The sequence below is a fragment of the Crinia signifera genome, chromosome 2 (genome assembly GCF_055691185.1).
Source record: "Crinia signifera chromosome 2, ASM5569118v1, whole genome shotgun sequence".
Classification (NCBI taxonomy): domain Eukaryota; kingdom Metazoa; phylum Chordata; class Amphibia; order Anura; family Myobatrachidae; genus Crinia; species Crinia signifera.
This window is the reverse complement of record NC_139218.1, coordinates 185,171,524-185,198,558: the sequence shown is the minus strand read 5'-3', so window position 1 is coordinate 185,198,558 and position 27,035 is coordinate 185,171,524. Positions and strand designations below refer to the sequence as shown.

General features: G+C 44.5%; 1 protein-coding gene across 1 annotated transcript; it reads right to left on the bottom strand.

Moving 5' to 3' along the window:
* Positions 1-1,844: 1,844 nt before the first annotated feature.
* CD164L2 (CD164 molecule like 2) lies at positions 1,845-27,035 on the bottom strand. Its single transcript, XM_083171122.1, has 5 exons — positions 26,946-27,035; positions 20,613-20,690; positions 14,402-14,446; positions 9,561-9,705; positions 1,845-2,071 (listed from the first exon to the last, which is right to left on the bottom strand). The coding sequence occupies exons 1-5, from the start codon at positions 27,028-27,030 to the stop codon at positions 2,053-2,055; spliced, it is 372 nt and encodes a 123-aa protein (XP_083027248.1). The 5' UTR covers positions 27,031-27,035; the 3' UTR covers positions 1,845-2,052.

Below are 27,035 nucleotides of genomic sequence, written 5' to 3'. Positions count from 1 at the left end.
CAGCTCCAGTGTATACCAGCTCCGTACTAGGGAACCCAGACAGAGAGACGCTACCTGCATGACTGGTGTAGCCAAGCCCGGACGTCTTTGCTAGAGTCCCCAGGAAAAACATCATCCCACTTAGACACTTCTGTTCTGGGTATCTGCTAATCAGAAAGTACGATTCCATCCAGGCTTTGTAACGAGAACACTAATTTGCAAGTTCAGTGGTGCAGTGTGTACTATGGTGCAGTGGAGGAAGAATAAATAGTTGAATAATCCTTGACCAAAAAATGGTCATGTACAAGAGGAATATGTTGGTGGATCTGAAATGTGATGGGGTACAGTTCCTATTTTAGCTGTTTCATTAGAATGTGACATTTCTTTCCTGACAAGAATGACGTTTTACAAGATTACAATGCCCCATCCATACAGTATGAGTGGCCACCCACACATCTGTGTCTATGAGCATGGAGACCACAGCCTCTTCTCTATGTGACAGAGGGGAATTGAGCATGAGATTATCTGAAATGGACCTAAGGGCAGTATTGAGCCTGCAGGTGCATGGGATGCGGCCGTTTCAGGAATGCCCATCTGCCTGTGCTTTTATTCCATGACATACCATCAAGTAAGTGGATAAAATATGTCCACCAGTAAGGAATACATCTGCACATCCGGGCTATTGGTTCCCAATATTAAGCCTCACATAACCCCAACAGGTCATGTTTTGAGGATTTCTCTATGTGGAGTGGCAGATGGAATAATTACTGACCATTCCAAATAGATTAACTACTAGTGAATAATTAAATAAACTTACATGTGACTGATTAAAGTAATCCACAAAACAAAACCCTTTGGCGGTACTGTACTTGAGGACCTGAATAGAGAGCCAGTGATTAAAGTGATCAGAAACATATGCATTGGTAGGGCCTCCTGACTACTGATTTTAAAAACACTGATCTAGTGTTATCAGTATACCTTACTAATTATATTATTGTTTTGGCAAATAATTTGTAGATTGCCCCTTTCTAAATTTAAAACAGGTTCACCGAGCCACTGTTAGTTAGGTGCAGGGGGCGGAGTCAAATGCCTAAGCATCCAGGCTATGGCGGACCCATTGGGACAGGTGTATAATAAGCACTGTCCCACACTGGTGCTGAAGGTTACTTTAATCTTAATGGCCTGATTAGTGAATAGAGCAGCTCCCATACTTCTGGATTTCACCAAATGACCATCTTTACCTGCTTTGAGAGAGACAAAGCTTGTATCTGACTGTATCTACAGAGCTGCTTAGAGGCCAGTTCACATTTAGATAGGCTACAACAGCACAGTAGAACATTTACATTTCTATTGGGGAATTAATCAGTACAGAGAAGGTGATGACATGGTGGAATATCAATACATTAGATGTGCGGCATAAATAAATGGGAGATCAGGATAAGTTACAGTATTTATAGATGATGATCACAACAAGAATAATACACATGGCTCATATATAGTTAGACATAAGTCTCATTACAACAATAAGTCCAAAAGTGTCTATATAGAATGAGAGGTTTTACATTATACTGACAAACCAATTAGCAGGTGGGAACAGCAATTTAACTAATGATAAGGAGTGACTAAACAGGGTAACTATATCGGTAAGTAGATGTGGCTGTAGAGGGATTCTCATAGAATGAGTAACAGAAAACACTGATGGGGTAGATGTATGAAGCAGTGATAAGGGAGGAGAAGTTATAAAGTGTCTGGTACTTTATCACCGGCCAATCAGCTCCTAATTGTCCCTTTTTAATCCCAGACTGTAACTTAACAGTCAGGAGCTGATTGGCTGGTGATAAAGTACCAGGCACTTTATCCCTTCTCCTCCCCTATCACTGCTTCATACATCTACCCCTCAATATGTTGTATAGATGGATTGCACATTTAGAAAGCTTGTATACTGTATGTTACACACAATTGTGTTATGCAGTGATCTGTAGTTGTCCAGCTTGTAACGGAAACATTTCCACCATAGAATCTATAGACCAATGTGTGACTCGTCAGGATATTATGATGACAGGAGCTGGGGTCCTACTGAGGAGTTTCTTCCCTGCAAAATAAGATAAGAATATAATTTAGATTAGGCATGATCTATCAATGGATACTTAAGGCCCCCATACACTATCCGATTTGGGCACGATTTCCCTCGATTTGGATGAATCAGGCCATGAAATCGTCCCAAATCGCATGTTTTCACATCCCCTCCGATCCGATGCGAGGTCCCGTGCGCATCAGAGTCGGGCAGTCAGACCAGCTGCACATAAGATTTCCTCCCCATGCCGGGCCGGGCAGGGGGAGAGCAGGGCAGTCAGCGGCGGCAGATGATGCTGGGGAGCTGCAGGGGGGGAAGCCGGGCATGGTAAGCTGTCAAACAGGCAGTGTGCACGTGGGTGGGGGGGGGGGGGGGAACACATTACACATGAATGAGCAGCTGGTGATTGGCTGAGAGAGCTCTCAGCCAATCAGAAATTGGCTGAGGGAGCTCTCAGCCAATCAGCAATTGCCTCAGGGAGCTCTCAGCCAATCACTGGCTGCCCATTCATTTGTATTGTTTTTTTCCCTCCTGCCCAGCTCCCTCACCGGCGTCCCCCAGCGCGCTGCCTCTGTGTCCCCTGCCCGGCTCTCCAGCGTGACAAGTCGGGCTAATGTATGGGGGCCTTTACTGTATAATAAACATTTTATTTAATCATTTTACATTAGTGGTCATATTAAATTCTGAATGTTGAGAAATGTAAAATAATTCACAACGTAATTCAGTCATTCACCCTGAATGCTGTATGGATACTGCAGGTCTATGAGCAATTGGGCCATACGTGGAAAATCCCATGTGAATGGTTCAATTGCACAATGCTTGCCATGCATTTGGCATATCTGTCACATGGCCCCCCCAGCAGCATGTTCCCTACATGCCCCATGTGTCCCAAGTGCCATAAGTGCGAAAGGCACCGTGAGTTGTACTAGATCGCACCGCATGCGTTTTGACTGTGATGCAATGAGATGCAATGCGATCTAGTACAAAAAGTATGTGCAGCACATACTTTTTGAGCTATGATGTGATGTGCGTGGGAGAATGCATCGCGCCCGTTAAATTGTGGGCAACTATAAACTTCGGTCACATGCCCCCCAGCAATGTGTTCCACTACATCAGTGGTGTCAAACTCATGGCCCTCCAGCTGTTGTGGAACTACACAACACAGCATGCCCTGCCACACTTTTAGCAATTCATTGTATAAAATCTGTGGCAGGGCATGCTGGAAAGTGTAGTTCCCCAACAGCTGGGGGGCCATGAGTTTGACACCACTGGACTACATAATTATATGCCTCTATACCCTGCACTAAATCACTACACTACATGTCCTTATACATATCCTATATGTTCCACTAAATCCCCCCTACATTATTTGCCCCTATACCCTGCACTACATACCCTACATGCTGCACTACATGTCTACATCACTATACTGCATGTCTTTATACTCTGCACTGCATACCCTATATGTTACACTACATCCCCCTACATGCTACACTATATCACTACACTACTTCCCCTATACATTTGTAAAGTGGCAAATAGTTTGCAGACTGTCCCTTACTACCAGCATGAGCTCTTACAGCATGGGAGAGACCTGTGACAAATGGAAAACAGAAGAAAGGAGTGCAGCTGTGACACCTCAGCAACCTCTCCTATCTGACACATGCCCTCTTAGCACATGATCCATTCTAAGGTTTAGGCATAGTTGCCTACCCTCCTGTATTCTGCAGGAGACTCCCTGAAATAACAGCAATCTCCCTCTCTCCCTTATTAGTCTACCAATCTCCCTCATTTCACCTAGCCCACATTACATGGTTACATTTTTGGGGAAAAAAGGAATGAGAGACAGATACATTTACATTGAATCATCAGCACCATTTCCCAGCTCTTACTAACTGCTTTGGGGCTCATCTATATTTGTATATAAGTAATTTTAAAAGATTCCTCTCAGATGTAGCAGTACACTCCCACGCTTCGAGATGCCTCTTTGACAATCTCTTTTCACAATCTCTCCATATTTGGAACTAGACACGCCCTTTGGGTGGAGCATGACACGCCCCCTCAATGAGGCGCTGCACAAAATTCTCCTACCAATTCTAATCTCCCTCAAGCTAGTTTTCAAAAGTAAGCAAGTATGGGTTTAGGCTGCTGGAAAGGAGACTTAGGGGGCCATTATACACTTACCTGACCCCTGTCAGGATTCCCTTCTTCAGGAAGCCAGTGTCGTTATTCTGACCGTCACCATCATGACTGCTGGTCATCAATATTTATCCCTGATGGTAACCATTTCCTGTCTGCTTAAAGCTTCGCTACTGAAACCATTCAGAATGCCATGTAGCGGCATCCACGGCATTCCAACAACAATTGAGAACTGAGGTATGAGCATCTAAGTCTCTCGTCTTTTGGACTTAACTGCACTGCATAGATTTTTTTATGGGAACATTCAAAAACTTGTATATTAAATGAATACAGTTTTTAGTTTATTTTTGTATTTACTGTGGAAGCTGGACAAACTAATTTTCAAACTTTAAGTAAATCCTTCCATTAAACATGAATATAAGTAATGAGGGAGTGACAGAATACACATGACTGAATATTACAAAAGGTCAATGAGATTATTCCAGTCTGCTCAGTTTGTAAGATAAGTATTTACAGCAATTTGGGGTGTAATTATACAAGAAGGGTGTAATTATGCATTGGGACTTCTCCCATCAAAACATTAGATACCATTCATTAGTAAGACGTCTATAAACTACTTGAAGACATGAAGATGAGAGCAGGTAATAAGAGGGTAGGAAACGCATAAGTCATCAGAAGATTATTATAACGTTGGAAAGTACAAGTGAAGACCTTGGACAGGTAAATGTGGGCACCATTGCTGAATGCTTTATATGTTAGAGATATGCTGTGGGGCAGATTTAAAAGGCCTTGTATAGTGATAATGCACCAGCCAATCTGCTTATAACTGTCAAGTTACAGCCTGGTTTGAAAAATGATAGTTAGGATCTGACTTGCACTGGCTTCTGCATTATGACTGGCTGTTGCATTATGCACCAGGCTTAATAAATCTGCCCCTGTATTAGATTATGTAATATGCCGACAGCAACTGTAAGGATTGAACAGCACTAGAGGATGTATAGGACCAATTTCATCCGCGTCTGATCAATAGATTTATCAATTATCACATGCAGGGACAGAGTATGTACTGTGCTGCCACTGCCCCTTGCCCTAACTCCCCAGCCCCACCACCGCGCGGACAGTGATCAGTGCTTTGTTAGTGCTCCTGGCTTCGCAGCATCACTTTATGCACTGGAGGTCACGCTGCAGCACCGGAGGACCCGATGACTGGCAGCCCTAATCGGAGAACTAATTACCGGTCACTGGCTGTAGAGAAGTATGATTTATTTTGTTTTTATACTTTGTTTTTCTTTTTATTCACAGAGATTGCTGATCACACTGGCTGTATCCCTGCACTGATTGTTCTGCATACAGCCAGAGAAATCTGTGCAGAAGGCAGGATTCGCAGTGAACCTTTTGATTACGGTATCTCAGTGCTTTTATAAAGAACGGCCTTTCCTGATAAGTGCCACAACGCTGAAACATTAAAGATAATAATGCCATCTTCCATCCACAGCCGATATACATTGCATCTGTATATACAGTTACACTACGTAGGGTATCGGGCAAGCTAAAAAGTATTCAGAGTGCCGTGGTCATGGAGCGCACTCGCCAGACTTTTCAAGTTCCTTTAAAAGCTCAAAACTTTAATATTCCATTTTAAAAGGCAAGTTGACGTTTCGGGTCCACAGCTGACCCTTTTTCAAGACACTGCAATAGCTTGTATCCTGGAGACTTGCAAGCCTCCTACCACCATCCGGGGCACTGCAGATCGACACGGAACCTCACTGTACACTCCACGAGGGACACAGTGCACCGAAGAGTCTGGCAGGAACAGCCAGACTTTTCGGTGCACCGTGTCCCTCGTGGAGTGTGGTGAGGTTCCGTGTTGATCTGCAGTGCCCCGGATGATGGTAGGAGGCTTGCCTGGCTTGTAACTATTACATCATGTGGTAACTAGTCCACTGCTGTTTTTAAAACGGTACGAGTACTGATTGTCTTTAACGGAGATATTTTATATGTCTATTAAATCATATTGGTTTTACACTATGTAGCGCTCCTCTTGTGTTTCCACTTAAACATATATATATATATCTCAAAAAAATCCACACACAGCGGTGTAGATGCGGAGCACTCTCCGTAATCACAAATCAGCCTTGTGATAAAAGAAAATAAGTTTTTAATCCAACTGGGTCAACACAGTGTAGGGAAATCAGAAGTATATAAGCCCCGACGTTTCGGTCCCAACATGGACCTTTATCAAGGAGCCTATAATATACAAACGATATAAGATACAAACATTGGTTGCATATCATGCTGAAAAGAAGAACATGCAGTGATGTGTGAAACAACAAGATAGTTACGTTTTTCAGGTAGGTATCACATAGTCAGCGGCGCAGGAACAGCCTTGGTACAGACAGGGTCAGCCAGCTGATCTGACTGCCCTCCGGTCCGGCTATTTATACCATCTAATAGGGGGTGTGAGCTGGGCAGCGCCACAGACATGAGTCTGTGTAGCGCTATGGTACTTCCGGTGAAACCGTAAGTGCGTCGGCCGGAAGCGGCCGCTGGAACGCAGCTCTGGAGCGCAACGCTTCCGGGTTTAGCCGGAGCTACGTGCAATACGGGGTTAATTAAGGTTTAAAGCACGGGATATCAATAAGGCCAAAGGGTTATACTGTATTGTCTAGTGTATCTAGGTATATCAAATACTACAAAGCCGTGCATGCGTTTTAATAAACATGGTATAAGCCGGATCGTGTTAACGGTAAAAACCAGGATAGAGGGAATAAGTGGGGAAGGTGCAATAAGTATGATTTCTTAAGTGGATGGATTCAGAGCCCGGAGGGGTGACTCTGCACTGTCCGGGATTAAGGTGTGCTGAAATGACAGTGGATTCTAGAGTTGGTAGACATCCACTGTTAAGTGTGAAATCACGAGTGAAAATCGTGTCTGAGGGGGAGAAACCCCTTAAAGATATTTAGGGAGTGTTAAAATCTGACATTCGGTACATATCCATATGGGGTATTTTATAGGAACAAGAGGGAAAGTTGAGGTGGTGTGTGAGTCGGGGTGATGATGGGGTGATTGTGGGGCTGGGGAGAGGATTGGTGTGACCTGGAGAGACCAGATATGGCCCGTGGGGGTAGTGTTAGCACAACTTCTTGTGGTTTGAATGCAGACACGTACAGATGTGTCCTGGTGCACACAAGGGCAGACATAATTAGAAACGAAAGGAGCAATCTCTTGAGAGAAACAGTAATGGAATACATGCATAAAAGTATACATATATGAAAAAATAATACGCATCAGGGGAACGTACAAAGAAAAGTACATATTCATAGGGACCAAACATAGAAATGTACATATGCATAGGGACCAAACATATCAACAGCACCATCAGTAACTCAGCTCGAGCCGTGTCACAGCAGTATAGTCTCATAGAGTTTATCTCAAGAAAATAGACAGGGGGTTATTTTCATTGAGTCCTTTGGGGGCAAGAGTGTCCAATCTGTAGATCCACCGGCTCTCCAGTTTCCTCAGGGATAAACCACGGTCACCTCCTCGTGGGGGTGGGGGTACCCAGTCAATAATGCGACAGCGTAAGCTAGAGTTTTGATGTCCTGTAGCTAGGAAATGGCGAGGTACGGGGAGTTCAGCTTTTTTGGTTTCAAGGGCAGCTCTGATCGAGTTGCGGTGATTCGCCATCCTCTCTCGAAACTTCCTTGTCGTCATCCCAACATAGGCGAGGCCACAGGGGCAGTGGAGGAGGTAAATAACGTGGTCCATTTGGAAATGTAGGCGGTACCTGATTTTTATGGGTCTGCCTGTGTGGGGATGTGGAAAAGTGGGACCGGGGGTAAGACTGTTGCAGGTGGTGCAGCCGGCACATCTGAAGCAGCCAGCACTCCCTAAATATCTTTAAGGGGTTTCTCCCCCTCAGACACGATTTTCACTCGTGATTTCACACTTAACAGTGGATGTCTACCAACTCTAGAATCCACTGTCATTTCAGCACACCTTAATCCCGGACAGTGCAGAGTCACCCCTCCGGGCTCTGAATCCATCCACTTAAGCAATCATACTTATTGCACCTTCCCCACTTATTCCCTCTATCCTGGTTTTTACCGTTAACACGATCCGGCTTATACCATGTTTATTAAAACGCATGCACGGCTTTGTAGTATTTGATATACCTAGATACACTAGACAATACAGAATAACCCTTTGGCCTTATTGATATCCCGTGCTTTAAACCTTAATTAACCCCGTATTGCGCGTAGCTCTGGCTAAACCCGGAAGCGTTGTGCTCCAGAGCTGCGTTCCAGCGGCCGCTTCCAGCCGACGCACTTCCGGTTTCACCGGAAGTACCATAGCGCTACACAGACTCGTGTCTGTGGCGCTGCCCAGCTCACACCCCCTATTAGATGGTATAAATAGCCGGACCGGAGGGCAGTCAGATCAGCTGGCTGACCCTGTCTGTACCAAGGCTGTTCCTGCGCCGCTGACTATGTGATACCTACCTGAAAAACGTAACTATCTTGTTGTTTCACACATCACTGCATGTTCTTCTTTTCAGCATGATATGCAACCAATGTTTGTATCTTATATATCGTTTGTATATTATAGGCTCCTTGATAAAGGTCCATGTTGGGACCGAAACGTTGGGGCTTATATACTTCTGATTTCCCTACACTGTGTTGACCCAGTTGGATTAAAAACTTATTTTCTTTTATCACAAGGCTGATTTGTGATTACGGAGAGTGCTCCGCATCTACACCGCTGTGTGTGGATTTTTTGGATCATTATTAGGGACATGCTACTGCATGTACCTTTGCTGGGCACCCCGCTGCTGTCTTTTCTTTGGGTGAGAGTGCGGTCTTTCTATGTTCTCTCTCTATATATATATATATATATATATATATATATACACACACACACACACACACACACACACACACACACACACACACACACACACACACACACACACACACACACTATATATATATAGTGAAATATCAAAGGGGAGATGCATCAAACCTTCTAAGGAGGAAGAGTACATTTTATAAAATGAAGTGTAGAATCTAATTGACTGCTATGGTCAACTTCAACTGTCCTTTTATGGAAAATAGGTACATTTCCCACTTTAAAGGCCGATATATCGGATGATCGGTCGAAAATCGGTCAATTGGCCAAAAAATCGTTCTAGTGTGTGGGGGCCTTAAGGTTGTAAAATGATGGCAATAGCTGAGGTTTGATAAGCAAAAGTAAGTAAAACATGTGAATAGGTCATTGTAGGACAAAATAAGAGGTATGCATGTACGTGTTGCTCTATTGTGTGGTATACATCAGATCATATGTAGATTTTAAAGCAATAATGTCTCACATGGTCTGGTAGTCTCTTTCTGGCCCACGTAGTTGTCTCAGGACAAAGAATCCAACAGTTTGTAGCAGTATCACCAATACTCCTCCTCCAATGAAACTGCCTACGTGGAAGACTGGTGGGGATAGTGTTTTGGATTGAGGGTAATCTGAGGAGGAAAAAGGCAATTATTTACATAAGGCATTGAGTTATAGGCTATTGGCCATACACTGACCAATTTTTAATCCACTTTATTGATTATCTGCCCAACTAAATTATCATGAAATTGGCTTCATACCCTACGGTATATAAGGCTTCATACACTATATAACTGCTTTACCAGACCTGCCTGATATACTCTCAAAAAGTAACTTGTTACAAATCATTTCTTCCCATACACTAAGCAGATTATTTGAATAAAAGGAATGGTCTGCAGGAGCTTATCATGGAACAAGACCCATCTCCTTGTTTATAAAAAATTAGGCCTTCACCCCACATACTTTTGTGCCCTCCTTACTTACCCGTGGAAACACAAAGGGAAAAACAGCAGTGTGGCAATCACATCAATATGGTTCCAAGCAGCCCAAGGCCAGTTGGCTCAAAGGTTGGCTTCCCCAAGGGGGTTTGTCTAACAATAATTCATGCAAGCTTAATTATGTTGATCAGTGATGTCACCCTGTAACCGCTCTGTACATGCAGTTATTGAGGATATAGTCAAACTGGCCGCCATTTACAGAAGGCAGTGGATATCATTAATGACCTGCGGGAGTGTGCATTTTTAACGATATTGATAGTACACACAAGAGAATATTACAAGCGATAATGGTCAGAAGGGCCAAAATGAGCTACAGTACAGTATATCATTAAAACATTAGTGTGTATGAGGCTTAAGTCACATAACCTTTGTAGTAGGTCCTGGATATCATGTATAAAATAGAAACCGAAGCAGGACACTTGGAACAAGTAATTAAATAAAGGAAGGCTGGCAAAGTGTTGTCCCCCTCCCCCCCCCCCCCCCCCCCTAAAACCGGTTTACTGTCTACATTTACATTTCACCCCCTGGCACTTGTGGTTTTTAAGTGTTCAAGTACCATCATGCCCTGGAAGCCCTGTTTGGCATTATAATAGTAAGAATTTTTTACAATTGTGTATTTTTCTTGAGAAATATATAATAAACATAACAAACAAAGATCAATCATCAATAAATGTATTTACTTAACACATTCCCCCATGGGATTTATGGCAGCTTGTATTTTTTTTATTTGTTTTTCTTAATTAGATGATTAATTATCATAAATTAATATATTTATTTAAGAAGATAATGTTTATACAAACGAGGAATTTCCACTTTTATCCAGTATTTTGATAAGCAGAAATACCTCTGTGCTCTAAGCAATACAATTTATTACAATACAGGGCAAGTTCAAACCTAAGGACATGTTATAAAGCATCTGGATTATCATAGAGTTGTACCCATAATATATGTTCTCAGAAAGAATAGGGACAAATGACATGTGAGAGTACAGTGGCGTAGCTACGTTTTGGGCGCCCCCCCGTCGCCGCCCGCCAAGCACCCCTACCCCGCCGCCCCGCTGCCCATGCAAACCCCCCCTCAATACCCCACAGCCTTACCTATCGCGCTGGTCCCGGCGGCTCCGTTCTTCTGCTGAGGACCACCAGAAAATGGCCGCCCCCATACAGCAGACAGTTTCAGAGAACTGTGTGCTATATGGGGGCGGCCATTTTGTGGTAGTCCTCAGCAGAAGATCGGAGCCACCGGGACCAGCGCGATTGGTAAATCTGCGGGGGTTTGAGGGGGGGGGGGTTTACTATAGCACCGCAGCCCCCGGCGCCCCCACATGCACAGCGCCCCCCCCCCCCCCCCCGCGGTGGCGGGGGCTGCGGTGCTATAGTTACGCCGCTGTGAGAGTACATACTGCTGGTATTAGATGTCTTGCAGGATCTAGAATGTACAACAGGTTGATAATCTGAAAGCTCTAATGCTAGAGGAGGCTGCCACCTCCTCTAACATTCCTAAAAAACTGTCTGCTGTATGGGGGCAGTCATTTTGCCGTGTAATTTTTCATTACACGACAGGAGGATATCTGCGGTGCCAGACCAGGCAGGAATGCGGCAGCGGCATGCGGAGGGGTAAGGGGGGCGGCTCTGAGCACTGTGCCCTGAAGAGCACTGGCGGCGCCCCGCTGGCGTTTGCTCCCCCAAGCAGCCGCGGTGGCTACCGTACGCTGGCTATGCCATTGGAGGAGATTAATGAAGTGGAGGATCTGTGAGCTGATTAATGAAAAGGGGGTGTCTGTGAAGTGATTACTAAAGGGGGGATAATTATTTAAAGAGAGTGGGGGTGCTGGAAAAGTAGACATTTGGACCTTGTTGGATGTCATTTGGACCTTGTTGGATGTTGCCCTATTATTACAATTTACCCCTATACCAGTTTAAGCTTCTGGATCCTAAAAATGTAGGTCTGCCACTGGAAAAATCTTAAAAAGAATCAACATATGATGGATGTTATTGAGTCTGAGACTTTTTAATGACAACAAAATGGTTCACAGAATAATGAATAAAAAATGTTTGCTTGCCAATTTTTTACACCGATTTTGACAAATTCACTTGGCACTCGAAGGGTTAATATCCCATTATAATCAAATACTTAAAAAAATGCAATGTCCAATTAACACATAACAATAAATTGATTTCCCTAAATGCCTTATTTTAATATATTCAATATATCATCTTTCTTCTTTTTGTTCCCTCTCTGTCAGTATGTCTGAATATAACTGTGAGCCTCTGGTCTAAAGTCGAAGCATTTAGGATTGAAACTATATAAGCATGCATATTAGATGCATATGTGTGTGGAATATAACTTTTTAGCTTTTGTAAATCACATTGGCTGACATAATTATTTCTGCACACTGGGAGAATCCCTCCAGGGTATCCTAGTTCTGGTCCCCCCAAATTCTTTTAAAAATTCTTTTTATTCTTTTTTTGGTACTTGTTTCCTAGCACGGCGCCCGTCGGGTCCCATCACATACCTTAACTTAAGGTATGCGATGGGACCCGACTGACCCGATTTCGGGCTTTTTAACTTTCCCGACAATATTAAAAATGGGGTCCATAGCATGCCATTATAATGGCATGCGATGCGACCAATGCGATGGACCCGAGGGGAACCAATGTTAAATGGCCCCCCATACCTGATTTTTCCGACCTTTTCATACCCCCACTATCCACGTCGTCATGGAGTTGATTCTATATAGTTTGGCGAGCGCAGCAAGCCACCGAGCCCGAAGCGTTGCGAGGGGACGCGTAATACGTCTGAAGTAATGCGCGTCCCCTCGTGGGGCTCACTGCGCTCGCCACGCTTTGGGCTCGGTGGCTCGCTGCACTCGCCACACTATATAAAATCAACTCCACGCCAACATGGATAGTGGGGGTATGAAAAGTTCGGAGGACGCGTACCGCTGCGCTCGCCACGCTTCGGGTTCACGTTGATCATGGCGTTAACAATGGGGGGGCATACAATGAAAAATGGGGTCTAGGGGGCATTTAGCATTGGGGCCAATGTAAAAATCGGGTCTCAGGGACCATTTAACATAGGTTCCAATGTAAAAAATCGGGTCGGTCGGGTCAATTGCATCGCATGCATTTTGGTTGCATGCGATGCGATGGACCCGATTTTTGCAACCCGATTGCATACAATTAAAATCAGTGGCACCGTGCTAGGAAACAAGTACCCTTTTTTTTATGTACAGTAGCCAGACATTGCACAAAATCATTAATTTGCGTAGTTATCTCCAGGCATTTTCTAAGCGTTCTCACTAGATTGCCCCTACATCTAGGGATGGCCATTGTTACCATTGCCATCGATGGCAATTCTGCAACTGGCCATCAATAGTGCTAAACTATGCAATGGATGACCATCAATATTTTTACATATCGATGGTCATCCATTGTGTTTGATTGATTGGCCTGTGGGGCTTTGCGACTGTCGGGGGCGGAGCTATGCTCCATGTCCCGACACTTTGGAAAAAAAAAACCAGCAAAACATCCCTACCTACATCGCTGTGTGTGTGCGTTGCTATCACCCCAGCAATTAATATCCAGCAGACTGGATACATTTATAATCGTCAGTGTTAGCGCCAGTGTTCTCATGGAGAACACTGGCCCTGACAGATCACTCAGCAGCACATCGCTGAGAACGCTCATCTCCATGGACGTGCGGTGAGGTAAATGGCTCAAAAGTCCCTGGCAAGTACCAGAGCCAAATATGCACACAATATATGAGCCATGGGGTACATACCAGCATTATACACATGTGCTGCAGTGTGTACTGCTGGAGATTCACTGAGTTTTGATAAGAGATGTGCAGAAAAGGTAGCCGCCATAGACTTTTTACTCCAGCATTTTGACTATAAAAATGATTAGAATAATAAAAAAAAATTATTAATTATTTGTATGTTTGACATACTTTATCAATTCAAAATGCTGGCATATGCACTAGTATGACAGGAAAGGCTGTACCTCACCTGCCTCACCCCACCGCACGCCACTGGTTATCTCCCCGTGTCTAGACCCCTTAAGAGGCAGTCATCACAGTGTCTACCAAAGTGCCTTTTTGATTCAAATTAGGAGATAGATAGATAGATAGATCTTTTGTGCAATGGAAAATGTTGTAAGCATACATTGTAGATGGTGCACTTGATAACAAAAAACTTTTTTTTTTAACTTTTGTGGTTTAGGCAAGTCATTCAGGTGCCAAAACCACAAAAACATTGCCACTTTCAAAAGTCATCAATCTTTTTGAAGTACAATTTATTAGGGGTCTTATCTGATACGTAACTACTCACCTTCAGAAGGCATCTCTGCTGGCTCTGCTGACCTGGTCTCAGAGCCTGTAAAAGAGAAGAGAGAACCCATTCTAATAACGCTAACACATAGTAATGCCCTGCTGTGCTGCTTCCTGGCCTAATGCTACTTATGCTGCTCAGAGCATTCCTATCCTCCACAGTAAAAAAATACATTTCTTCATCTTCTTTCTGTTACCATGCATGTACGCATAATGTCAGTATGTCAACATGGTGTCCACTGTAATGCAGCGAAATGTGTTTTCCAACTTTTCAGACAGGAGAGGAATGTTAGAAAGCAGCGCTCCACGTCTGTCTCCATGCCCCTGGTTAGTGAGCAGCCTACAGACTACCTTGTCCCTCTGCAGCCACTGTAGTTAGAGTGTCACCCTGAGTGACAGCTTGCGCAGCGAATAGCAGGGCAGAGTCCCCTGACCCTGCTAGCAGCGTTTCCCCTCATCGTCAGGAAGTGACATGAGCGTGTGTGTGCCTCTTTACCGCGTGTGTCCTATCCTTCATGCCGGTTTACCGCTCCACGTACATCGGAGCGTGTAATAGCAAGCCCCGCTGTTTTCCCCGTTACCAGCGCGTCACTTACACAGGGAGATCCATCCTGTGAAGCAGCAGCGTTACTGGGAGAGATACCGCCAGCGTAAACCGGTCATTGCCATTAACCCTGCACAAGTAACACCTGTGACTGTGATTCCTGCATCAGTTATATTGCATGTGAAGTTAACCACTGAAGTACCATTGTACACTGCAAGCTTATAACTTGAATAAATCTAAAGCTGGTTATATCTTCTAAGTGTGTCATCTAACAACCACACAGCACGATCATACAAATACTCTGCCAATAGGTTATGGGCCCAGCACGTCACGTGCGCAAAGATTAACCCCCTAAAGACCAAGTGCTAGCGCAGTACACAAAAGAACACAAAGAAATATTTCTGAATTAACATTTGTGAAAGAGTTAACGAGAATGCACAGCACAGGGCATAGCATGAACTTTCCTAAACTCAAAGGCTCAGAGAATTACATGGAAGTTTGCTATGGAAATGCAGCTTAAAAGGGAGAAGCTATGGAAGGTCACAATAGCCCCAGGAGATAGTCCAAACCCAGAAGAGGTAGACAGGGCCATCGGCACGATAGGCCTGGCTGTGGAGCAGCATGTTTATTCTACAATCTGTGAGAAAGAGTCCGCTAAGGACATGTGGACAACTCTACAAGGTGCTTATGAGAATAAAGGCCTGATGAGAAGGATAAGCCTGAGACGCACACTATATTGAACAAAGTTGAATGCATGCAAGGACATGAAAGATTACATCGATAAAATACTATCAATTGCTCAGCAATTGGCATGTGTAGGAGCAAGAGTGGATGAGGAAGAAGTGGCGATGGTAATGCTGCAGAACTTGACAGAAGAATTTGACTTCCTAGTTGTCGCACTAGAGTCAAATGAAACCAAGCTTACAACAGAAGTTGTGAGGACTAAGCTACTTTAGTTCCAAGAAAGAATTCACAAAGATGCCATAGCTGAGGGTTCTGTCTTAGTAGCAAAGGGTGCAAAACCCAAGAAATGCACATTCAAATGTTATGTGTGCCACAAAGTAGGGCACAAGGCTTCAGAATGCAGGATGAAGAACACTAGTGGTACACACAAGCGACATGACAAGAAGAACGAGTCAGCACTGAATGTAGCAGACAAGCCAAGGAGGAATTGCTGGTACATGGACTCGGGAGCCTCTAGACACTTCAGCTGCAACAAGAAGTGGTTCAATTCTTTAACACAGTGTACACCCACAACAGTTACAGGGATTGGTGAAAAGGTCCTTACTGCATCGAGTGTTGGGACAATCACAGTGAGACTAAGAATTGAGGGACAGACAGTAGTCACAGATATCCAAGACGTCCTGTACGTACCAGAATTGGGAAGTAACCTCATCGCTATCAGCGTACTCGAGGCAAAAGGCTACAGAGTCCAATTTGCAAAGGGCAGGTGTATGGTGCATAATGAAAGAAGGACTGTAATTGCTTCAGCAACCCGATGCAACCAACTATACGTCCTAGACACAGATGAATGTGTAGCTTTGGCAGCCTCTGGTGAAAGTGAGTCGATGGAACTCTGGCACAGACGTTTGGGATACTTAGGATATGACAATGTCCAGAAATTAGCTGATGGGATGGCAACAGGGATCACAGTGAAAGACACCGAAAGACCTGTGTGCGAGAGTTGCATAAAAGGCAAGCAGACCCGCAACCCATTTCCCAAGTCAGCATCTAGAGCTGAATCAAAGTTGGCTCTGGTGCACACAGATGTGTGCAGACCAATGGAAGAGTAGTCAACCAGTGGTTACAAGTACTTCATGACTATCATCGATGATGCCACAAGGATGACACATGTATACTTCATAAAGAAGAAAAGTGAAGTATTCAAGAAAATTGTCAAGTACAAGAACCTAGTGTAAACTCAGACGGGCCTAAAGCTAAAAGCCCTGAGATCCGACAATGGGGGAGAGTACGAAAATGAAGCACTAACTGACTTTCTCAAGAAGCATGGCATAAAGCATCAGCTGACGATGGCCTATACGCCTGAACAGAATGGCGTAAGTGAAAGGGCGAACCGAACAATCGTCGAAAGAGCACGAGCAATGGTAAACGATGCTGGCCTGGAGAAGAGTTTTTGGGCAGAAGCTGTATCTACTGCAGTATACCTGAAAAACAGAACACCTACAGTGGCCGTGAAGGGAAAGACCCCCTTAGAGGCCTGGTCTGGGAACAAGCCAGACATCAGTCATCTCTGTGTCTTTGGGAGCAGAGCTTATGCGCATATACCAAAGGAGAAGAGAAAGAAACTTGACCCAAAATCAAAACAGTGCATACTGCTAGGCTATTGTGAGGAGAGCAAAGGGTACAGGCTCTGATGCAGAGAACAGACGTCTTCTGAAATCAAGAGATGTGATATTTCAAGAAACAGCACCACTCACAAAAGCAGAAGAGCAAGAAAAGCAAGCACTAGTAGAGGTGTGCGAAATAGAAAGCATTCCTGAAAAGGAAAATACCTAGGAGGGAAGCAAACCAACAAACAGGGCTTCCGTAAGAAGCAACAAGGGCATACCAGCCAGAAGGTATGATGAAGAGTATGCGAACATTGTTTTCAGTGAACCTCAGAGTATTCGAGAAGTGAAAGCGTGCAGTGATTGGGCAAGATGGAAATCTGCAATAGACACAGAGCTATCAGCACTGAAAGAGAATAATACTTGGACCATAGTAGATAGGCCAAGCAACCGCAAGACAGTCAAGAACAAGTGTGTCTTCTGCAAGAAGTTAAATTCGGATGGAGAAGTTGCCCGTTACAAAGCCCGCCTTGTTGCTAAGGGATACACACAGAGATCCGGAATTGACTATGGAGAGATATACTCACCAGTTGCAAGGTATAACACTCTTAGATTAGTAATTGCAGTCGCCACCTTACATAACTTACTGCTATACCAACTAGACTTCGATTCAGCATTCCTGAATGGAGAACTGGCTGAAGAAATCTATATGGAATTGCCAGATCATTACAATGAGGATGAGCTTCAGACAGAGAAGGTGTGTCTTCTGAAGAAATCTATATACGGCCTAAAACAGAGTGGTCATTGCTGGTACATAAAATTGGATGCAGCACTACTTGATATGAACTTTGTTAGATCAGAGACTGACCACTGCCTCTACCACAAAGACTGGGGAGCAGATGAAGATGATCGACGTTCCCATACCGGTTATCTGTTCACAATGGCTGGAGCAGCAGTTAGCTGGGCAAGTAGAAAGCAACCAACTGTTGCCCTTTCAACAACTGAGGCCGAATACATGGCTCTTACAGAGACATCTAAGGAAGCACTCTGGATCAAAGAGACTTTGTGTGAATTAGGCCTACTCTATGAAGAAGAGACTATCAGCATCGCATGTGATAACAGGGGAGCAATAGATTTTTCCTGTAGTACCAAGCACTATGGACGGTCAAAACACATCGCGATTAGACACCACTTCATCAGAGAACTAGTGGAGAGCAAGTCCATCGATGTCGAATATGTTGCAAGCGAAGAGAATGTTACATGCTTACAAAAGGACTGTCGACAAACTTGCTTATTAAGTTCGTGAAAGACTGTTGATTTGAAGTTTTTTGATGTCTTATGTGTCTTTCTCTCTAACCATATTTTTCGGTTACAGGTATAACAAAGGACAAAGTATTGAATTATGTTCTTTTATGTAGCCGAAGACAGCCTTGAGCGAGGGGGAGTGTTAGAAAGCAGCGCTCCGCGTCTGTCTCCATGCCCCTGGTTAGTGAGCTGCCTACAGACTGCCTTGTCCCTCTGCAGCCACTGTAGTTAGAGTGTCACCCTGAGTGACAGCTTGCATAGCGAATAGCAGGGCAGAGTCCCCTGACCCTGCTAGCAGCGTTTCCCCTCATCGTCAGGAAGTGACATGAGAGTGTGTGTGCCTCTTTACCGCGTGTGTCCTATCCTCCATGCCGGTTTACCGCTCCACGTACATCGGAGCATGTAATAGCAAGCCCCGCTGTATTCCCCGTTACCAGCGCGTCACTTACACAGGGAGATCCATCCTGTGTAGCAGCAGCATTACTGGGAGAGATACCGCCAGCGTAAACTGGTCATTGCCATTAACCCTGCACAAGCTGAACGGATCAGATAAGTAACACCTGTGACTGTGATTCCTGCATCAGTTATATTGCATGTAGATGCGCGCAGCAGCCGAAGTTCAAACATTGCAGGAGATCATGCATGTCTAAGCAAAAACCCATACCACCCATTCATCTGATGCCAGCCAGTGCACCCATCATCATTAGTATATGCAATTGCACAGCCAGTGTAGGAGCCATGGAGGTGGTGGGGACCGGCGAACAGCGATGGGAAGGTGGCGGACGATAGCAGGGAGCTCGATCTGAAAGGAGCACACGAGCGTCTCGTGCATGCGCACCCCCTTCCTATGGATGGCGGGGCCTTGGGCAGGGCCGTCTTTTCGTATGGGTTTAATGGGCACTTGCCCAGGGGCCCCAGGTGTATAAGGGCCCTACGCTGATAGCTGAGGATCCCCTTTTTACAGGGATACCAGAATTTAGAAAATCGGCCCTGGGGAACTGGAGATATCCAACTTCAAAGCAGCAGTCCACATCTGACCTGTTAATTGCAATTCCCAGTCATATTTCTCAGGTTCTCCCTGACTTAGAGTTTTTCTGAGAGTATATCCCAAAAGCTGGGACTCTGTCCTTTCTTCCGACACTAGCGACTTGTCTCTATCATGCCCAAAACCAGAGGTATCAGCCTTCCAGCAGCCAGTCCCTGCTCCAGCTCCAAAAGTCTGGTGTACAGTTTTATATTTTTGTCAATGGATTGCTCTGGCTCCTGATCTCTGATCCCCAAGTTCCCAGCACCTCCTGAAAGTTGGAACTCTAGGTTTTTATACTATTGAAGGCTAAGAAATGTATTTCCAGATAATGGCGATATCTGCAGTCAAACAAGCTGCACTTCCACCGGAAAATGACGAATATTAAGCCCACTCCATTATCCAACCCTCCCCTGCGTATAAACCACCCCCTACCTCCCTGGAAGTCATTTACAAGGGACCCTTCATACAGCTCAGTGCCCCCTTCCACACGTTAGTGTTCTCCCTCCCACCACGTGTGCAGTAAAGGAGTAATTAGCAGAAGTTACTGCTCCAGGTCCTACATTTTGAATGGAAGATGGAGCACCCCCTGTCACCCGTGGGACATCAAAGCTGCTGCTGATAGCACCCCCCCACCACCCCTAGGAGGGGAGAATGGGTAAGGGCCCCAGTGCATTGCTTTGTCCAGGGGCCCACACTACTGTTAAGACGGCCCTGGCCTTGGGGCTGGCGAGGGCTGGTTCTCCACTTCCTACATAGGCATCCAGTGTAGCTCTGCCTCCTCCTCCCATCACAGGCAGGATGACCATGCTCTGTGGCCCCTCTCATGGTCGTAAGCAGGGAAGTGGGGTTGCTTCTCTCAGCCCCTGCCATACTCAGCCAGCCAATTTGGCAGATGGCTTCTCTGGTGCTTGGTAGGCTGCGATCCTATATTCATTAAGTCCATATATAAAGTCAATTTAACTAGATTCCCTTTCCACACCATTGCCACCTTTTCCCAATTAGTTCTATTATGCCTGTGCCATTTCCTTTCTACCTTAGACGATGTTACCTGCACACATGCTGCTCCTGTTTGATACTAAACATGATTCATGTATCTGCTCCTCAGTGGTCACACAGCTGCTGTTTTCTATAGAGAAAGAAACAAAGTTCTGGTTTAAAAGAAAGAAAGCATTATATACAGTATATACAGTATATTGTCTTTCCTTTCCATAGAGAATCAGCTATTTCAGAAGATTTGCACTTGCACTGCTACTATATACAGAAAATTATTGAAATGAGCAAAACAGTAATGGAGACAAAAAACATTCATGTGGTGGTAATTCAATTAGCCACCATTAATCACCACAGCTAATTGATCCCTTGGGGATAATTAAACTATACCCCACTCCCAGCAGTAATATGGATTTTTTGTTTATCTGTCTGAGGCAGGAGAAAAATAAATATGCAGTAATGGACTAGTGTTTGTGGCTAAGATCGTGAAAACATATTGAACCACAAACTTATCCAGGGTCCATGTGTTTCCACATGAAAACAGTTCAGTTACTGCATGACACAATTGGGCCACAATTGAATTGCCTGGTAACACCGCTAATAAATTGCGGTACATTTTTTGTGTGGCAATTTACCACAATCAATTGAATTCCGACCTTGGTTTCAAATTGCACTAACTATCCACCAATGAGGGAACGCTTGTTTTTATATGACTCACATTTTGCTAGATCTGGGCATTAGAAAACCCAATAAAATACGTAATTGTTTTCTGTAATATACAGCATTATTGTCTGTTGATAATGTGATAACTATAAAATAACTACTAAATTGGTTACAACATATGAAAGAGAGAACCCCCCCTATTTTTAGAGTACCCTGCATGAGTAGGTATCAATGTAAGGGAGAAAGAGCAATTTTAGTGCCCTCCATGGATGAAGTCCCCCTTCCCTGTCCAAGTTATGTGTTATACTGTATATACAATTTTCATCCCTGGGCTCTTACAAACTTTAGCATTGGAGCTTATAATATATCTAGTTATGGCACTGCTCATTGTAATGTGGTTTAAACTGGAGAGTATTATAATGTAACATACCGGTAATATAAAGTGGGGCCGTGTAATGTGGTACAATAGGATGTTGTGGCACTACTCCCCCCAGTGATCACTACAATCCATTACAGGCAATTATATGTTCTCTTATGAGACTTACTGTAGCTGTATTTTACCTTCACCTCAAGGGTCACACTACTGGTAATTACACTATACGCCATTGCAGTTAGCATCGATCCACCCTTGATAGGATGCATACCTCTGCTGGATGATGCCTGAATGATAGCCATTATGGTCGCTTAGCTGTCAGCCTCTGGGGGTCAACATTTGATGGAAAGTCCCTGCGTATGACATTTTAAACTGTGATACACTATTTTTAACCCTAGACACCAGTCAGAGAGATTATGCTTCAGGAGCCATGGGCAAATTTGGAAAAAACTGCTGAAAAGAAAGATAAAAATCTAGAAATACTAAATCAGGAGCAAAGAATATCAATTTAAAAGAATGATAATAGGAGATGGCATATTTACAGCAGTCTGGTACCTGCAAGGTTAACTAAGCCGTGCGGCCAAGCTTCCAGTTAGATGTTCTCCTCTGGGTGTCTGTATTTACTGAGAGCCTTAGCGGCTCTATCTGCGCACTGAACAGGTGGCACACTGCTGACAGCTGACGAGTGTGTAGGCCAGCTAGACTGCCAGCGTCAACTCATAAAATAAAGACAAAGATTCGCAGACATTGAGCCCACCTGCATCTATACCCAGCAGCCTGAGGCAAGTGACCACCTTGCAGCCAGGGTCCACTGGCGTGTGGCTAGGACACTCCAAAATCAGGACAACTGGATGCCGTCTGGGCTCGCACACTAACAGTGCTGTCTCCAAACACTGAGGATAAGGTAATTGAACTTGATCAATTTAATATTGTGCAAAATCTATACGCATCCTCACTGAGATATTCAATATTACCACTACTAACTCTCAAGGGCTATAAAACCTGGAATATATAACTTCTTTTCCCAAGAGGACTTTTTGATCTTATACCACAGAGTTAATTACCGGAGGCAGAACACTAATGTCTGAGTAGCTTGTTAAGCTCCTGTGGAACTACACTGACCAGGATACTGCAATCTACACTATATACCAACAAAATAACCAGGTTTCTGCACTGGATTAAATATATATCTACTCTTTTTATTATCTATGATCAGAATGTATGTTTTTAATTGTATGTGACATGTGTGTTTATTAATCTATTGCATTTGTCTTTTCTTAAGAATAAATGGTTATAAATTTTATAGCGCTCCTTTGACGTGTAATTAGTATGCAAAAGAAAGATACTCAACACCCTTAAAAAGAAACTACTAATGCAAACTTGAGGCTTTTTCTTTTACCTTCTCTTGCTAATTAGGGTTCCCTCCCTGGCACTCCAGACTCCCCCACATACTCTTTCCTCCCCACCCAGCCCATTCTCTGCAGAAAATGCGTCGTTTCAGCAGCCCTCCAAATTTGAGACTGAGATGAAAGAAATTCTATCCTACATTAAAACCCTGCCAACTAAATAGGACCTATATTCTACCATCATAGAAGAGATGGCATCAGTCAAGCAAGATCTATGCTTCCTAGCTGACCACCTCAAGACCTTGGAAGGTCAGGAAGCCACAGCTACTACTCTGTTCTCATTGGCGGATATTATAGCTCTTCAATTTTCTGAAATACAGTCTCTAAAGGTGCATACATATGGAAAGATTTAGCAAATGATCCAATCTCATTAATGATTTCCTCAGAACTCCTGGACAAACAATTTAGTGTCAAATAGTGAATGATTGTACAAACGATTACACATGAACGATTGATCTTTAATGATGTGGAGGGGACTGGGAGTCAGTCAATCAGCTTTACCAAATCATTTATCGTGCATACACATGAAACAATTGTCACACATCACTAAAGATTGGTCTATGGTGTTTCTGCATGCAGGAAAGACCATAGACCCCTACCCCTACCAACGACCAGAATCTATATCGTTGATACACAGGGAACTATTTGAGCGATTGGTCGTTTCAATCGGTTGAGAACGCCCAGATCTTTTGGCAAATCTATCTGTGTGTACACACCTTTAATGCTAGGATGGACGATTTAGGTAACCGAGGGAGGATGAATAATGTCCGCATCAAGGGGATTCCAGAAGATGTCTTGAATCCCGATCTAACACATGCCTTAACTAAAATCTAATCTAATTAGCAAGATCCTCAGCAATGATTGAAATGCTGAAATTGTCTTCGACTGAGCTCATAGAGCTCTTCGGCCCTGTGGCTTCTCATCTGACAGACCAAGAGATAGACAGCAGCAGCACCAACCCACTACTTGACTGGAGTAAAGATGGCGGGCGCGGCAGCCGCTTTTAAAGCCTTGCGAAATCCGGCACCGGGAGATGATGTTCTGACCACGCGGACGGACCCGAGTCAGGCGGGAATCTCCGAGCGCTGCTCGGAATCTGGCTCGGAATGATGATGTCCGTGGGGGCTCGGATCTCCGGAATCCGAGTCTGCACATCTCTAGAAATTATATACTGAATTTTTTTGTATTATTGCTATGTTTCTTGTAACCATTGCCATCCCTGAGTTGTTGACCCCCTATGCCCCCCAACCCACAATGTGTTCTTTATTCACTATGACGTCGGTCCATTTCTTATGTGCCAGGGTCCCATTCATGGATAATTTACCAATTTATTACCCTTTACTTACTATGTTTCCCCTTTTTTTCCCCTTTTCCTCTCTCTCCATCAAACTTTGGACCACCTCAGACACTCATTAACGTCGGACTTCCCTTTTCATCCACTATGAGCACAACCGACACAAGTAGTTTCTATTAATGCTATTGGCCTTAATGTGCCTGAAAAATTTGTAGCAGTATCACTGGACTGGTCTTTAATGCAAGTACCACTGGTCTGTATTTATGCAGCAGTATCACTGGACTGGAATTATACAGCAGTATCACTGGACTGGACATTAATGGCAGTATCACTAAACTTTAATGGCAGAACCAATGGACTTTAACAGCAGAACCAATGGACTTTAACTTCAGTACAACTGGACTGGACTTATGCAGCAATATCACTGGACTTTAATTGCCGTATCATTGGACTTTAATGGCAGTACCACTGGACTTTAACATCAGTACCAATGGACTGGACTTATGCAGCAGTATCACTGAACTGGACTTTAATGGCAGTACCACTGGACTGGACTTATGCAGCAGTATCACTGAACTGGCCTTTAATGGCAGTACCACTGGACTGGACTTATGCAGCGAGTCACCTTGCAAATGTGTGGTGCCAGCCAACCATTCGCAAGGTGGGGTTTGGTGGACTTGCAAGGTTGCGAATTCGACCAGAATAACCCCCTTTATTTAACGCCAGTATCACTGGACTTTAACGGAAGTACCAATGGACTTTAATGGCAGTGCCACTGGACTGGACTTATGCCGCAGTATCACTGGACTGGAGGTATGCAGTAGTATAACTGGACTGGACTGGACAATAACGGCAGCAGTGCCACTGGTCTGGACTTATATATAGCACTATCACTGGACTGGAACTGCAGCAGTATCACTGGACTGGACACAGCACTATCACTGCATACCTCCCAACTGTCCCGCTTATCACAGAACGTCTTTTTGGGTCGTTCCCGCATCCCTCCCGTTGCCGGCAGTGTCCCGCATCCCTCCCGTGGCCAGCAGTGTCCCGTGGTGGGGGGGGGCAGTTGGGAGTCCCCCCGTCACCCTGAATAAATGCTGTGCGTATATTCCTGCAGCCGGAGGAGCTGAGGGCATAGCCAACAGCTCACGGAGCTGCTGGGCATGTCCGCACAGCGGCGAAAAAGGAGGCAAATAAAGTGAAATTTGCATACTGAGAAGCTGCAGTGCTGTGTTTATTCCTGGCTACACTGGGGACCCTGCCGTGAATGTATTTGACAAAGGCACGCAGCCACGTTGTACTTTTTGTGTATAGTGCCGGTCCATGTGGACATATACATATATATATATATATATATATATATATATATATGATCCGGATCTTGCAAGGTCCGACGGCGGGATCTCTCAAGGTCCCGAGACCTGCGTTCCGAGCCTGGCCGGGAAATCCTGAACTCGATTGAGGGTGTCCAGATTCCCCTAATCCGAAATCGCTTCTCCCTAATTTATATATATAGACATCAGTACATTTTAAAACTGTAGTAGTGATCTGACTTTTGGACATTGGATCACTCACTTATCAGGCTGCTTTTTGCACCCACGGGGAAGCGCAAGCCACACATTGCAGAGGCCATGGAAATCTCCAACATCCCTGGCCACTTTTCTCCCCGATTGGTGGCGGCGCATATTATTATATCTACGCAGAAGCACTTTGGATAAAATGTACTAAGCTTTTAAAAGTGATAAAATGGATCGCGATAACCAATTAGCTACTAGCTGTAATTTTTCAAACACCGCACTTTACATGGTTAGGAGCTGATTGGTTGGTAATTTATCACTCTCCATTTTATCACTTTTAAAGCTTAGTACAATCAGACCCTTTAGAAGAGGAGTTTGTCATGTGCAAGCTGCAATTGGCACCCCTCCTCTACAGCAGTGCATATGTGCAGCTCTCAGGGTGCATGGTGCCTGTTCCGTGTTCCCGGGGGCATCTATATTGTGCATAGTCAAATCACTGGAAAATGGCCACAGCGACCATTTCCCCAGTGATATTTGCAGCTCTGCAGCCATCACTGATCGGACATCAGTGGTGAGTATAATGTCACCGCACACCTTGCACCCATTATAGATATGCCAGTGTGCATACAAATATGTACATAGTCCAGGGTTGCCGACTTATAAATGCTCCTCTCCGGGAGAAGCCCGGAGAGGAGTCTTTCCTTACCCGATCGGGGGGCGGGGCCTGACTGTGACGTCATTAAGCCCCGCCCCCATGACGAGAAACAGGCAAAATGACTGATCTCTATGGAGGGGGCGTGGCTAAAATGACGCGATTGTGTCATTTTAGCCCCTCCCCCTCCTCTGAGACCCGCGGATTGCGGCATTTAAATGCCGCGATTCGGGGGGCTCAGGGGGGTCCACCAGATTCCGGGAGGGTTGCCCACCCTTCCGGGGGGCCGGGAGGAGGACCCGATTTTCGGGAGACTCCCGGGAATTCCGGGAGGGTCGGCAACCCTAAAATAGTCAAATACTAAAAATACAGCATTTTTTTATGCTGGTAAAACTTTCATTATCTATATTTTATCCTTATTAATAAGTAATTGACAATTGCAAAAAAAGTGTAAGTATTTATGGACTGTAGCTTTGTTTTTACCTGAGTCTCCACATGTCACCCACTTGCAGGAGATGTTGAGGCTTAGCTCATCTTCAGTGCAGCTTACACAAGAACTCATCTGCATACAGC